Source organism: Amblyraja radiata, chromosome 21 (assembly GCF_010909765.2).
Source record: "Amblyraja radiata isolate CabotCenter1 chromosome 21, sAmbRad1.1.pri, whole genome shotgun sequence".
NCBI classification, from domain to species: domain Eukaryota; kingdom Metazoa; phylum Chordata; class Chondrichthyes; order Rajiformes; family Rajidae; genus Amblyraja; species Amblyraja radiata.
The window spans coordinates 20,739,268-20,755,456 of record NC_045976.1 but is presented as its reverse complement, the minus strand read 5'-3'; the positions used below and the strand labels follow the sequence as shown (position 1 = coordinate 20,755,456).

Sequence of the window (16,189 nt, the reverse complement as noted above, 5' to 3'; positions counted from 1 at the left end):
TATCCCGAGATTTGATAAATGCATTAAGGGAAAAGGGACACTTGGAGAGAGAATGGAGCCCATGTCACATAAACTGAGGTACAGTGAAAAAGCTTGGTTTTGTATGCTATCCAAACAGATCAGGTGATAGATGAAGCAAAGGGGAAGATACAGAGTTTGAAATATGGTTCTCAGCATTGTTGTGCATCAGTTCCAAACACAAAGTCCAATGTCCTCAATTCGATAGAGGTGAATCAAGCAGGGTGAGAAATATAGAAATGCTGCTGGACTTTAACCAAAAAACAACAGCTGAAAACCTTCATTTTGCTTTCCAAGAAAGAACAACCCTGGTTTGGTTACACTGAAACAATGTGTTAATTTATCAACTACAATTAAACTTGGTTTGCCAACAAAAATATTCTAGAGTCTGCCTGCCTTCAGCTTAACATCTTCAAAAGAGATCCAACCATTTCTATTTTTCATAAATACAGGTGCACAACCTTTTATCCGAAGATCCAAATAACGAAAACCTCCGAATAGCGGCCATTTTTTCGGTCCTTGAAGAAGTTCACCGAGGACGGCCCGCAGAGGTGACAGCGGAACCTCCGGTCGGTCCTCGAAGAAAGGGGAACTAAATCCCCATTCATAAAAGAGAAGGTGAGGGTATATTGCGCGGGAAGGTTAATAATTGACAATATGCTGCTGCCTGCCCGCTGAGTTAAAAAGTTCCCACGGTAGACTCACGATACACTGTGTATCGTGAGTCTACCGTGTACAGGGCGTGTACAGTTGTATATTGCGTGGGAACTTTTTAACTCAGCGCGCAGACAGCAGCAGATTGTCGCTCCCTTCAGTTTCACCCCACCTACACCCACCCCTCTGCTTCCCGGCCATGTGTGTGACCCCTTCCATCCCCTCTCCAGCTCCCCGCCCATTGCACCGGCGCGGGGGCTTTGCACTGTCTTCGCGTCGGCGATTCCAGCAGGACCATGCCAGTCACCGGAGACGTCAGGACCAATTGGACATCGACCACCAGGCCCACCGCAAGCACGGAGATCCCAGAGACCCACAGCCAGCAGCAACTCCAGCCCAGCCCCGCTCCAACTCCAGAGGAACACGTAGGGGCAGAAGCTGATGGTGTGCAAGGTACGTCTTGTTCTTGGGGTGGCGGATGAGGGGGCGCAGCTCGGGCTGTGGGCGAACTGCCACTTGTCGCCGTAGCGGCCCATCGGGGAGCGGATTCTTCTGGAGTTGGAGGGGGAGGGGGGTATTGTGCTGTTTGATCGCCCCCCTGCTATCCCAGGGACAGGGAGACACAGCGGCTTTTTAGACTGGTGGGCAATCACTTCCAAAGTTCTGCCCACACAGTCAGTACACCTCTCCTACACTGCATTTCATACAAACATTTATTCTGCAAGAAAAAACTACATTGAAGACTCAAACTCGCGACCGAGTAACTGCCAGGATCGAGGCGCAAACTCGCGACCTAGCTCGGGGATTCAAGAATCCCCGAGCTAGGCCGCCTAAGGGCATGTAGCCCCGCTAGGGTGACATGAGTGCGAGAGGTGATTCAATGCTGCGGGCACATTTACAAATTCAGGAATTCATTCAACACACTGCATTTCATACAGACATTTATTCTGCAAGAAAAAACGACATTGAAGACTCAAACTCGCGACCGAGTAACTGCCGGGATCAAGGCGCAAACTCGCGACCTTGCGGATATGAGCCGAGCACTCTACCACTGAGCCAGCCATTAAAATCTACGCTAAAAAATTTCCATTCCGAAGACCGACAAATTCTGAATTACGAAAAGTGTCTGGTCCCAAGGCTTTCGGATAAAAGGTTGTGCACCTGTACCATCATCTCCACATTTACCGAGCCCTCCACCACCTCATTACAACAGAGTGAATTACCCATGTCTTCAGATAGCCCCAAACCGTTCAGAATATTGCAGGAAAAAAACACTTACTGAAAGTAGTTTCCATGTAATTGGCCGGACCTGTCTTGGGATTCCAGACCAGCTGAGTTTTCTCAACTCTTCTGCATTTGGGGGAAAAAAATTGATCAGTTTAAGATGATATCAGGAACACTGTAAAATAATCCATCAATCTGGGACCAGCACTATCAGTTGCATAAGTTAATATTCCAGATATAATTCTATGTTTATTAGAAATAACAATTGGCAAGAGACAGGTATTAAAGGAATGTTCCATTTTCAGGTCAATCCCCAACCTCAGCATCCCATTTCATCTTCAGCAAACCTAAGATCTCACATCCTTCACATCATGAAAATGACTTCATCTTTACCTTCATTACCTTAATACGGTAGGGGGCGCTCCTCTGTGTGCAGCCATGTCAGCAGCGCGTTAGTTTTTCCAGCTTTTTATTTTTATTTTTTAGTATGTTTTAAAGTGTGTATTTTGTGTTTCTTCGTGTGTTTTATGTGGGGGGTGGTGTGGGGGGGTAAGGGGGAAACCGCTTCGGTCGCCTCCTCCATGGAGAGGCGACTTTTTCCAGGTTGCCTCCCCCGTGGCCTAACATCAAGGATCGGGCGGCCTTTCCCGGAGATGCGCCAGGGGCTTCAGCGGCGGGCGCAGCGTGGACTCTCGATGTGGAGCGGGTGAGCCCTCGCTGGCGCTCGCTGGAGGGGAGCGCTCCGTTTCGCTGGCCCGGGGCAGCCGGCAGCCTGAAGTCGCAGCCTGAAGCCGTGGTCTGCAGAGCTCCAGGTGGTGCGGCGTCTACAGCCTGGGATCCCTCGTGGGGGACCCGGGGGAAGAAGAAGCCATCACAGCCGGCCCGCGGCCAACTTCTACCGCGGGGCCGGCATGGACTTACCATCACCCCTGGAGGGGAGCTTCTACCGCCGGCCCTGCAGTCTACGGTGCTTCTGGCTGCGGCGGGGACTTTAAATCTCGACCGCCGGCCTGCGGCCTACAACAATCTAAAGCCGCGGTCTCCGGTGAGGATGAGGAAGAGCCGATCCTGGACTGACTGGACTCTGGTCCTGTACACGGGGGGGAAATGGAGGCGGACTGGCCAAATGTTTGTGCCTTCCACCACAGTGATGAATGCTGTGGTGGATGTTTGTGTTACAGTTTTATTGTGTGTTCTTTATTATTGTACTGCTGCTGACAACCCAAATTTCCACCAACCCTGGTTGTGTGGCAATAAATTATATCTAATCTAATCTAATTATATCTAATCTAATCTAATAATCATGTTCGGTTCCACTGCTACTTTGTCCTATCCATTTTCCAGACACTCATCCCTGTCATTAAGTTCCACAACTAACAATTCAACAGTGGAAGCGATATTAGACATACTCATCACCACTGTGCTATGAACAATGAAATAATTCCATTTTCTAAAAAAAAATCTTAAATATGCATATTCTCATCACCAAATATTTTGTATATGAAGTTAAACAGAAATCCATGATGGTATATTTCAGAAGAAAATAGAAAAGTTACGAACTACTTGGAAGTTCAAGTGAGGTAGAGAAACAAAAAGGTATCTTGGAGTACAAATGCACCATCTACACACAAATTCTTCCCCAGATTTGGAAGGCAATGTGAATTAGAAAATTGAGTCAAGCATTAGTGTTTATTTCAACAAGGGAAAGAATTAAATAGTAGAGGAGTTATGCCAAACCTATAGTCAGCCTTAAGCCACAGACAGAACATTGCATACCATTGTGGTCGTCACAGAAATGATGCAGGCATTGTAGACGGTGCAGTAAACAAGATTCACAAGGAGAGATCAGGATTTCAAAAAATGAACATACATCAGCAAAATACTAACAGACTGGGTCTCTTCATTCTCCTCAGTGGAGTGCCATTGCTATCTTTAAAATTATGAGAATAGAGTGAGAGCACGGAACTAGCAATGAGTTGAACGATGTGACCTTGCATTGGTAATATTTAGAGTATAAAATACCATTTTCTGATAAACAAATTGGCACTAATTCACAAAAAGGCGACATGTTATGCCAAATAGATTCATTATTAGAGCCAGGATGTTTAGGCACTAAATATCTCTGAAATAGGAAAGCAAAAAGGCATAATAAAATTACAAAAAAGGCATTTAAGACCAAAAAAGGCATGTATTTGCACCACCAAAATATGGTCAAAAATTATAATATAAAGGTATACTACATTAAATGATCAAAGTTGCCTGGTTGCACATAATTCCTAGCATTTTTTCAAATTATCTGGTGTTAAACTATGCCGTCTGTCAGACAGAATATGCTGCAGTTGTGGAAAAAAAAATTCTACCTCAGCTGAGGTCACTGGTGCATACCCAAAACAAGCTACCGACTCTATATTCATGTCGATATCTTGTGCATTACAACTACCTTTGAGAACTTTAGCTATGTTTTGTATTTCTTCAAGATCCTTGTTAGCTAAAATCACTCTCTCACATTTTCCTTGTATGTCTTTATCTGCATCGCCAGGAACTTTACGAAGATCGTCAGTTACTTTGTTGATAACCTGCAAGTTATTCACTAATGTTTTGCCAAGTTTCTCAAGGGAAGTGGTAGCTTGTGGGAAGTTTGCAAAATTGGAAGCAATAAGTAGATTTTGGAGAAGACTGAACCAGCAAGCAGCGGCACGAATGTATGAACGACTGACGGTGGCGCCCCTGATTTTGCCCCGGTGGTGGAAATGTTCTTGTAATTTATACTATGTTCACACGTTAATAATAACATTAATATTAACGTGTTAACATAGAAAACGTCTTTATAATCACGGTACAACTAGAGAAAATAGCATGACCATATAGCAAAACTGCAAAAAAATGCTGATTTAGGCACTTGATCATGAAAAAGGCATTATCTCGGAGAAATCATCAACAAAAGGCACATGTAATTTATGGCAAAATCCTGGCTCTATTCATTATGAATGAATTTTCAATGGTGGTTACAAAATATCCCTTTGTCAAATATAGTTGTATTATTTTCATGATACTATTTTGCAAATTTCAAAGCTTTCAAGCCAGCTTGAAATTAGCTATATTCAAAGGGTTCCTTCTCAGAATCTAAGCTGTTGGGGTTATTGAGGGGGAAGAACAGAATCACATTTTACACCATGATCTATTACAACAAATTCAAAGCCAGTAATTTGTCAATTACAACAAGTTCTCATTACGTCTGTGAATAAGCTTTATACAAATCAGTAGACTTCTTAAAATAAAATGCTTAGTTTTGGATACATCTCCTCAACCAACAAAATATCAGCGACATCTCACATGTGAACTTTCGACCATGTAAACAGGGAAATATTTATGCGACTTAAATGCTATGATGCACCCCTTTCATCAGAATTCCATCTTGCAATTTTTATATACAGTAAATGCAGAAAGAGATTTAAAAAAAATCCTAAACTGCAATTAATAAAAGCAAATTTGCAAGCAGCAGTACAATTAACTGCTGTGGCTTTGTGAAAACATCTCAAGTGATTTCTTTAAAAATAAAATTAAATAATTTTTAATCATTACCCATCATTAAGTTAATGCAAAACTACCATTTATCATTTCATGATCACTTCCCGTGGTCAAAAGCAGCAAAGTAAAACATATAAGTGGATTTAATTGTTTTATAAATTTGACAGGAAGGGAATGAAGCTTGGGACTTGAAATCTACACTGCTGAACATTGTTTGCAGTTATAAAATATGGAATTCCTAACTTACCTGGAAAACAGAACCGGTCTACAAATACTGTAATTGTAATGTAATAAAAACTTTCAATAACTTATACTGTATGAGTTTCATACAGTGCGAGTGCCTCAAAGGTATATTGTCAAAAAATCTGACAAATAATTGTTATATGGTTAAATGTTACACAAGTAGATTTGTTAAAATAATTGGCTAAAATTTAGGTTAAAAAAAGCTTTGTATCCCTTCATTTATATTTGAGATAGTTCAGAAGATATAAACTAAAAAAAGTTCATTAAAAAACATTTGCATTGTTATATTTGATTAATGCTTAAATCAAAAAGTAAGAGTACTAATTTTTTTATTAAAACAAAACAAATAACAATGCAAGTGAAATTTAAAGAACACTGAATTTGGCAAAGCTTCACACTTCATTTTATAGGAACTATTGCAGGTAAATTCTGAAGCTGGGAAATGTATAACTTTATTCCTTGGAACACAGGAGACTGAGGAGTGATCTTTTAGAGCTGTGTGAGATCATGAGTTGAATATATAGGGTGAATGCAGTCTTTTACCTACAGTAGGGGAATCAAGAACTAAAGGGCATAGGAGGTTCAATGCGAGGGGAGAAAATTTTAATGGGAACTAGAGGGGCAACTGTTTCCACACAGAGGGTGGTTGGTGGCTATCTGGAATGAACTGCCAGAGGCCGTATTTGAGGCAATTACAATGACAACATTTAAAGGGCATTTATATAGAAAGCAAATGGGACTAGCTCAGAAGGGCATTTTGGCCCGCATGGACAAGTTGGGCTCAAGGGCCTTATTCCGTTCTGTATGACTAACTTAAGTCTTAAATAGAATTCTGAAATGTTATCTAATCCCCCATACCGAGTGAAAAAGTATATGAACCTGCATGCTATAACGTGATAATGGACAAAATATAGACGCATCAATTTTCAGTATATCGCATTGTTAAAAACCCTCCGGCTACATCAATGTCGTGCAGATGGAGGAGACAGGTTTAATAACACAGATCAGTTAGTTCTCCACTTGAACAAATGTCATGAGAGGGGAAAGAATTAGGGAACAAAAGCAGTGTTTCTACACCTCAAAAATTTTTTTCCAGACATTCCAAATTTCCTGGAATTTGATGGCATTTCCTGAAATTTTCAAAAATGCTTCCTGCGTGCGATTTGTTGTTGTTTTTCTTTCGAGGGCTCACGTTAACAACACAAAGAACAAGGCAAAACAGATCTATGTAACGACACCGCATCTGCCTGCTTCTGTTACTCAAGGGCCTGTCCCACCAGCATGCGATTGCATGCGTCTAGCGCGACCAAATGGAAGCGGAGCTCGCGCTAAGCAAAGTTCGCGCGTGACGTAATTTAAGTCAAACTCACCAATCAGCTGGGCAGGAGGCGGGCCGACTGTATTTGGACGTCGCACAGCGTTGGGCGGTAACGTCATCGCGCAACGGCACGCCGGGCGGTGACGTCATCGCGCAACGCCACGAACTAGGCGTACGCCGACAAGACGCTGCGTACGGCGTCGAGACGCTGCGTAGCCCATCGAGACGTTGCGTACGGCCTCAATGCGGCTGTGGGCCGACAGGCCGTTGACGCGCGGAATTTTCAAACAGTGCAAGATTTTTGGAGCCCCGCACGATGTCGGGACCAGCCCCGCACAACTCCATATGCCTCCACCGATAGAAGTGGGACCGGCCCCTCGAGGTTGTACGCCTCAAGCGACCACGTTTGGTTGCGCTAGACGCATGCAATCGCATGCTGGTGGGACAGGCCCTACACGTACAGTGTTATGCAAGACATTATGCACTGTGCACATATATGATGTAGCCTAGCCTGCATGGTATGCATATTGTGTGTTCAGTGCAGTGTGTGCCTGGAATAGTGTCACAAATAACTCAATACAACAATCAATCAATCAAATTATTTATTTGTCACATGCACCAATTAAGGTACAGTGAAATGTGAGTTACCGTACAGCCTCTAATTAGCCTTAAACTAAATTACTGGGTTGTGACGGCTCCCTCCCACTCCCCCTTTCGCTCTCCCCACCTCTTTCCTCTCTCTCCTCTCTCCCTCCCGCTCTCCCCCCCCTTTCCTCCGCCTCCCTCTCTATCCCTCCGCCCTTCCCCTCTCTCTCTCCCTCCCCACCTCCCTCCCTCGCAGCGTTGGGAGCCCCGCGGCGGGGGGAGGAGTGGGCACGGCCGGAGCGGTGCCTGCTGTCGGATGTCACGGCCGCTGCCAGGACTGGGTTCAGATTCAGTCGTTCCCGCTCCTGCTCGGCGACGGGAGAACGGTCTCCCCGGACCGCCGGCAGTGAACCCCCTCCCTGGATGCCACGCTGACCGGCGGCGAGGCTCCGATGCTGCGGATGGAGGCGATGGACCGGAAGGCAGACACCACAGCTGCGGGCCTGGAGAAGCGGGCAATCCTTTTTTTTCCCAAATCATCCCGCGGGCTGGATTGCACCCCTTCGCGGGTAGTTTGACATCCCTGATACAAAGTAAGCGTTGTCTCGTTGGGTCTGACTCCCCCCTCCCCCAACACAATATTCCACGACCCCACTCACCCAAACTAGCAACGAGGTATCGAGGCGATGTAAGATTGTGTGGAGTGAAAATGCTGGTGATCTGATCCCGCCCGGGCCCACTGCACACGCGCGGGGAGACGGCATCATTTTGCATCCCGACCACGTCACCGGCCTCCCCCAACTGCGCAACCATAACATCCTGCTCACCAGACTCAAAGACCTCGGCATTGAAGGCTCTGCAATCAGCTGGCTCTGTTCCTACCTTTCCAACAGATCCCACTTCATCTCTGCTACAGCCACAGTCACTCAAGGCGTTCCCCAAGGCTCCGTACTCAGCCCCCTCCTCTTCATCATCTACATCCTCCCCCTTGGTCAGATACTCCGCCACTTCAACCTGGACTTCCACTGTTACGCCGATGACACCCAGATCTACCTCGGCACCAAATCCCCCCACAACCCCCCCCCCTCTCCCATATCAACTCCTGTTTGTCAGCTATAAAAACCTGGATGCAACATAACTTCCACAAACTCAACAGCGATAAGACAGAATTCCTCCTCATAGGCTCCAAAGCCACACTCGGCAAAATCAATAACCCCACTCTCACCATCGACGGCACCACTGTCTCCCCATCTCCCAAGGCCCGCAACCTTGGCGTGATCTTTGATTCCACCCTCTCCCTTGAGCCTCACATCCGCCATGTCATTAAAACCTCCTTCTTTCATCTCCGCAACATCGCCAAACTCAGACCCTCTCTCACACCTCCCACTGCTGAAAGACTCATCCATGCCTTCATCTCCTCCCGACTGGACTATTGCAACTCACTTCTCCTTGGCATCAGCTCCACCTACATCAACCGACTCCAACTGGTCCAGAACGCAGCCGCCCAACTCATCACCCACACCAAATCCTGGCATCACATCACTCCAGTCCTCAAACAACTTCACTGGCTCCCATCTCCCACCGGATCACCTACAAAATCCTGATCCTCACCTACAAAGCCCTCCACCATCTGGCCCCCCCATATCTCACTGACCTCCTCTCCCCCTACCAACCCTCACGGTCCCTCAGATCCACATCAGCCGGTCTCCTCTCCATCCACAAGTCCAACCTCCGCAGTTTTGGGGACAGAGCCTTCTCCAGGGCAGCTCCCAGGCTCTGGAATTCCCTCCCCCAACTGATCCGCAATTCCGTGTCCCTCACCATCTTCCAGTCCCGCCTCAAGACCCATCTCTTCACCTTAGCCCCACGTCCCCCTCCCTTTTCATCTGTGCATTAATTGCCTCATATTGTGTTTTGAATTGTATTCTGTCTTTACTTTGTGTACTAGTCATGTCTCTACTATTTATTTCATTCCCCTTACATGTTTTTCCTCTACCTGCTAAATTTTTGTAAGGTGTCCTTGAGACTCTTGAAAGGCGCCCATAAATAAAATTTATTATTATTATTATTATTATTAATGGTACAAATATTTTTTTTCCCCCCTCAAATCATCCCCCCGGGCCGGATGGGAAAATTTCCCGAAATTATTTCATTTCCCTAAAATTACCCAGACAACCATAATTTCCCGAATTTCGGGTAATTTCCTTCAAAGTGGAAACACTGAACAAAAGAGGTGATCCTGCCAGTAACAGCAACCAAGTATTAAAGGATGCAGTAACAGATTAACCTTCAAGACTTTTAGAGCGAAGACAATTCAAATTTGTACTTTAAGCAAAAATCCCACGGCATCATCAATGGTCAGACAGTAAATCTTTCCACACATAATAATCTGAATAATCTCAAGTATAAACAAAAACAATTTCTCATGTTTGAGTTCATAAGGTTTTACTTTTCTAACATACTATCTTGCTTGCGCCCACAATTTGGCAGTAGATACGTCGTTGCAAACGGTGAGGGGTTTTTTGAGAACAGCCTTCAGATTTTTTTGGCACTTATGCATTACACTCTACCTTCACCAGGAATATGTTCATAGAGCTACCTCACCCCATCAGCTGTTTTAATTGTCTACCATTCACAAGTAGATGTGGCAAGACTCCAAAAGTTTGACCTGACCTATTGGCTGCAGATATGGATTTTAGTATTTTCAAAAGCAGATTCCCTTGTTTTTTAATGTGGATTTGTATCAAATTGCATCGTTTCAGGTTTCACATTTGGAATTTATTTTGGAGCTGGGTTCAGCTGGGGGTCCACGGAAGTTGGAAGAATTCTGCTTACTGGGAGCAGAGCAGCGTGGGCACTTCTCGTCTCTCGGACATGCACGCTGGCACTAACTCACGCCGATTCACATTTACTCACACATACGCGGACGTACGGAGGTGTGATCAAATTTTATGCACAGGCAACGCATAATGCTGAAGAAGGGTCTCGACACGATATGTCACCCATTCCTTCTCTCCAGAGATGCTGCCTGTCCTGCTGAGTTACTCCAGCATTTTGTGTCTATCTTCAATTTCAGAGTTAAATTAAAAACACAGTGCTGGAGGAACTCAGCGGGCTAGGCGGCATCTGTGGAGGGAATGGATTAGGAGTTGTTTCGGGCCAGGTTTCTTCTTCAATAGGAAGGAACTGCAGGTGCGGTTGTCTTTGCAAAACGCCAAATGATTCCGGGAATGCCGAGTCAATTGAGTGAGTTAGCGAGAGCAAATGAGAGCGGGAGAGAGAGAGAGAGAGATGGGGAGAGAGAGAGGGAGAGGGATATATATGTATAGAGAGAGAGAGGGAGAGAGAGGGAGAGATGGGGAGAGAGAGAGAGGGAGAGAGGGGGGGGAGAGAGAGGGGGAGAGGGGGGGGGAGAGGGGGGGGGAGAGAGGGGGGGGGAGAGGGGGGGGGGGGGGGGGGGGGAGAGAGGGGGGGGGGGGGGGGGAGAGAGGGGGGGGGGGGGAGAGATGGGGGGGGAGAGATGGGGGGGAGAGATGGGGGGAAGAGATGGGGGGGGAGAAATGGGCGGGGAGAGATAGGGGGAGAGAGATTCCAGCCTCTTAACCGCAAGCACCGTGGTAGATCAACGCTTACAAATATAATCATCCGGATCTTGAAATTTAAAATACTAATAGATTTAATCTGCTATAAATTTTAGAGGTACAGTATGACTTTTTATATCCTTCCATTTTTTAAGCAGCAAGATGTTACGTCAATTTCACCGGGTTGTTACTTTTCTATTGGCGAGTGGTATGTCAATGAAACCGGAAGTCGGGTTGAGCATTCTACGATGGCGGCAATTACGTTCCTTTACATACTACACCTCAGTACATTGGACTACGCAGGAGTGGAGTATCTTGCTCCACTCCATGATCTTTACCCAGGAGGTACTTGAGACGATGATAGTCTGCGGACCAGATGAATACAGAAAAAAAAAAAAAATGCCTGCATGCCGGATGATTTCGGGTTACGGGCCGCATTCGGCCCGGGGGCCGTAGGTTGCCAACCCCCGCAGTAAAGCATACGACAAGTTTACCACAAATCAAGTATTAAAATACATTTGGGGTCTACAACATTTTTCCTGACATAAATCAAGATTTGGCTTACTGATTCAAGTTGACCAATACTTTTAAGGAAACAATTAAGAGTCATTCTCAAATCTTTCTTTTGCCAGATTCTATCAGTATGACTATTTTTGCTCTAGTGGTTGCTGGTCATCAGATTGACGACAAAAAAAAAGCTGCAGGAACTCAGTATATCAAGCAGCACCTGGATGAAAAAGATCTATGTAAACATTTTGTGTCGAGACCCTCCATCATGACAAACATTGCTTGACACACCAACTTCCACCAGCAACTTGTTTTGTCTTCCAGCATCTGCACTCTTTTATCTCTACATAAAACTCTTAAGACTTCCATCATTTTTTATTTGATTCCAATGACTCTGGGTTTATAATGTTCATGTTAAACAAAATAGGTAGAGGATAAAGGAATGAATGCCCTCCCTGAAATTAGAGGTAGATTATATGGCCACATCTCATCTTAACATAGAATAGGATCATTATCCATCATCAGAAGATGTCTTCACTTTACGAGAGTTAAAGCTTACCTAAATCAGTATTTGGACCTGCCAACAGCTGTCTGAATTTTTCTAAACGAGTCATTTCTCTTTCCGACATTAGAGGCCCATCTGAGGAATTCTGGTCTGCAATTCCTGCTGCCGATAGAGTTGGCGATGTTGGGGAGGCCGACTGCTGCCTTTGTGACAGGGTCGTCTCAAGATGATTTAAATCTGCAAATTCCATAAAAAGTATTAATACAATCAGAAATGCTGCACTGAAAATTAATACAATATAAATTCCTAATATAAAACATAAAATTAACTCCAATTTCTTGCACATAAATCCAAGCAGATCCACCCTTTGATCTGCTATGTTAAATGCTGTTACTCGGCCATTCTTCGCGTTTGTTAAATTCTTCAAAGGTTGATTGAGCACATTGTCGTGCTCAAACAGACAGGTTATTGGAAGTTTGGGCCAATTTGTTTGTTACAGGCACATTTGAAAAAGCCCCTGGAATTATATAGCATGCACTTTGCCATTTGCCAAGTAAATAAAGTTACAGAACAAATATAATAGAATTTAACAGTTGGAATCACAATGAAGCTGTGAGCATATGCTGCATTTATGCTGTGAAAGCAGCAATTTCTAGAACAGTATTTGCTGTTAAACATGGTAATACAGGAGCTTCTGTCAGGGATTTCCTGCTCTTCCACTGTGTTGCTTTGCACACTTTGCCAATGCAGGTATAATTGTTGTTGCTCATCTCTCATTCAAGAACGTTTTATTTGTTTCTCATACCAAGGCCAAAGTTGCTACATGCAATTTGTTTTCAAAGATTTCCTGCAAATTGGCTTCTGAGCTTGTATTGAGTGCACAGTCATCAGCAAAGAGGAAGTACCTTAAAGTGGTTTATTGTACTTTGGTTTTGGATTAGAATTTCCTTGGATAGAAACAGCAGTCAGTCTTGCATCTAAGGTTGATTCTATCTTCTTTATTAGTGTGTGCATCAGAGTGGTGGGAGCATGAACCCAGTCTCAATTCACACTATTGGTGACCAGGAATGGGTTTGAAGACTTTCCACCATCCTATTCGGGCTATCATACCATCAAGAAGTTATTGGACAAGTCATATTTTTTTTGGGGGCAGCCCTACTTTGCCATGACCTTCCATAGGTCCTAATGACAAACAGTGGCAAAACCTTTCATGAGATTGACAAAGGTCAACGAAGGACAACTCTTAGCATAAAGAATCCTCACAATACTGTATATTTTTAAATCACGCTGCCGAAATTCATTCACCTTGCTTTGGCTCTTTCAAAACAGCAATCTGTGAAGCAGTCTTTGCAATATCCTTGGATTTATTTTAATCATTTACTGAATTCCCTTTTAAGTTGTATTTAAATTGGTCTGGTGCTGCATTCCAAATCTGACCCAATTGTCACACAAAATAACTTTTAGCTTCATCTTGACTCAGGTTTGTTTTCCATGGTGTTGCATTTGCTCCAACAATGCTGCCTACCTCCCAATTCATCCATTTTCACCCATTCAACTGAGGATCACCTCTTTTGAGGTGGTGATAAGAAAATTAAAATGTCCACTACTTGCCTGGACTTCTATTTCCACCCTTTATCCATCTTTGCAGGTGAATACATGATCGGGTTGCCTTTTCGCATCTTCTATTCCATCAAACTCAACATTCAGTTTTCCTTTTGCCATATGCCACCACCGAGTACATCAACCACTTCCCCCACCGCCACTCAACATTCCAGATGGCCTGTTCCCTTTACAAGTTATTTCTCAGTCAGCATTACCTTTCCCATGGCGCATTCTGCCCAACCATAATTGAACCAAACTGATCTCCCGGTGAACCTCCGCTCAGTCCGTCTTAACCAAACTGATCTCCCAGTGGCCCAGCACTTCAATTCCCCCTCCCGTTCCCAATCTGACCTTTCTGTCCTGGGACTCCTCCATTGTCAGAGTGAGGCCCAACACAAATTGGAGGAACAGCACCTCATATTTTGCTTGGGTAGTTTCCACCCCAGCAGTATGAACGTTGACTTCTCTAATTTCAGGTAGTCCTTGCTCTCTCTCTCTCTCTCTCTCTCTCTCTCTCTCTCTCTCTCTATCCCCTCCCCCTTCTCAGTCCTCCAACTAGTCCCACTGTCTCCGCCTACTTTCTTCCTTTGTCCTACCCCCTCCCGACATCCGTCTGAAAGGTCTCGACCCGAAACGTCACCTATTCTTTCTCTCCATAGATGCTGCCTCACCCGCTGAGTTTCTCCAACATTTTGTATCTATCAAAAGAAATGAAATGTCTGGCCTCAGATCCTCTGCAGACTGAAATAATCTTTTCTAAACAAGTAGCAAAGAACCTTTTTCAATTTACTATATTTACTCTCCACAATGCAATCTGAACCAATAGGGACAAAAAGAAAACAGAACAAATTTAAGGGGAGAACACACATTGATTGCAAGAAACATCAAAGAACATCTAGGTTCAGCTTTTATGCTTGACCTTGAGCACTCCGTCACCTTTCACAAACTGCCATGCCATTTGTACACTGACATCTGTCCTCAAGCTCTTACACCACTGCAAAGACATATACCCAAAGAATAGCAACCCATCATTTGTTAAAAGTACAATATTGGATTCATAGACCAGGAAACTGCAAGGTCAAAGAATTTCACTATTAATCACATAACCTCTCAAACGCAGCTTCTGTTACTTTACTAGTCCCATTTGGAAGACGTACAAAAGTGGTATATTATAATGTTTAATTACACCTAACCAGATATATTTTGACAAAAACAAACTCTCATTTAATGCTCCTAAGTTGACAGGGAAATGGCAGTTGACTTTAACCAGTTTAAAGTGTGGGGGTGATGGGAAAAACTGTCCGTTCTAACTTAAAGTCAGCTGTCACTTGGCTTTGCTCCACAGAGGAGCATGGGTGAAGCTCAACAGACTTGGTACTGGAGTTGGGTGTTTCAATGCCAGCATGTGGAGATGGGGACTCCACCAGAGCCCAGCCTGTGAATGCGGAGCGGAACAACAGAAGCCAACCATGTCATCTCTGGGTGCCCGCTCTACCACCCAACAAATGGAGCTCAGTGCCTGGCAGACATTGACGCAGAGACAACAACCTGGCTGCTCAACGCCGGGCTTGAGATCTAACTATTCCTTTGGTTTATGTTTCATTCGCAAGAAGAGGACTTCCCCACACAACTCAGGAAGTTCAGAACAGCGGTACAACTATGCAAGAATAGGAATAGGAATACTTTATTGTCACATGTGACAAAGCACAGCAAGATTCTTTGCTTGCATACACAATGTATATAAATAGCAGCCACCTACGGCGCTGACAGTTACAACGCATGCCGTCTCCCCCTTCTGTCCCCCCATTGTCCGTTGCTCTCCCCCCACCTCCTACAGTCTGAAGGGTCTCGACCCAAATCATCGCCCATTCCTTGTCTGCAGAGATGCTGCCTGCCCCGCTGAGTTACTCCAGCATTTTGTGTCTATCTTCGTCATTGTGTTGAATCCCAGCCTGAAAAAGAGTCCCAACCCAAAACATCATCCATCCTTTTACTCCAGAGATGCTGCCTGACCTGTTGCGGTACTCCAGCACTTTGTGTCTATCTTCACCATGATCATCAATGATCTTCCACAGGTTCCAACTCTTCCTCTGTGCCACATCTGCCAAATCTCCCAATCTTTCAAAAAATGCATTTCCCTCCACTCAATGCTTTTAATCAGCTACCCTCCACAACCCTGTTGCAAAGAATTGCAGAGATTCACCTCCATCTGTGTGACAAAATTTATATGTACCTTAGTTTCAAATGGCCAGCTCTCATTTTGCAACTGTCCCCTAATTCAAGATTCACTCACTGATGAAAACATCTCAACATGGCAGGAACGGGGTACTGATTGTGGATGATCAGCCATGATCACATTGAATGGCAGTGCTTGCTCGAAGGGCCGAATGGCCTACTCCTGCACTTATTATATTTTGTCATGTT

General features: G+C 44.6%; 1 protein-coding gene across 6 annotated transcripts in view; it reads right to left on the bottom strand.

The window, feature by feature from the left end:
• tbc1d22a (TBC1 domain family member 22A) overlaps window positions 1-16,189 on the bottom strand; it is a 191,005-nt gene that overhangs the window by 158,515 nt on the left and 16,301 nt on the right. For 5 of the 6 annotated variants that reach the window (XM_033039757.1, XM_033039760.1, XM_033039759.1 and 2 more), the window contains exons 4-5: window positions 12,218-12,400; window positions 1,952-2,022 (exon numbers count right to left, since the gene is read on the bottom strand). In XM_033039757.1, coding sequence (XP_032895648.1) covers window positions 1,952-2,022; window positions 12,218-12,400 — 254 coding nt within the window. The remainder of the gene's footprint in view (window positions 1-1,951; window positions 2,023-12,217; window positions 12,401-16,189) is intronic. The other variant, XM_033039762.1, reaches the window with a different exon arrangement.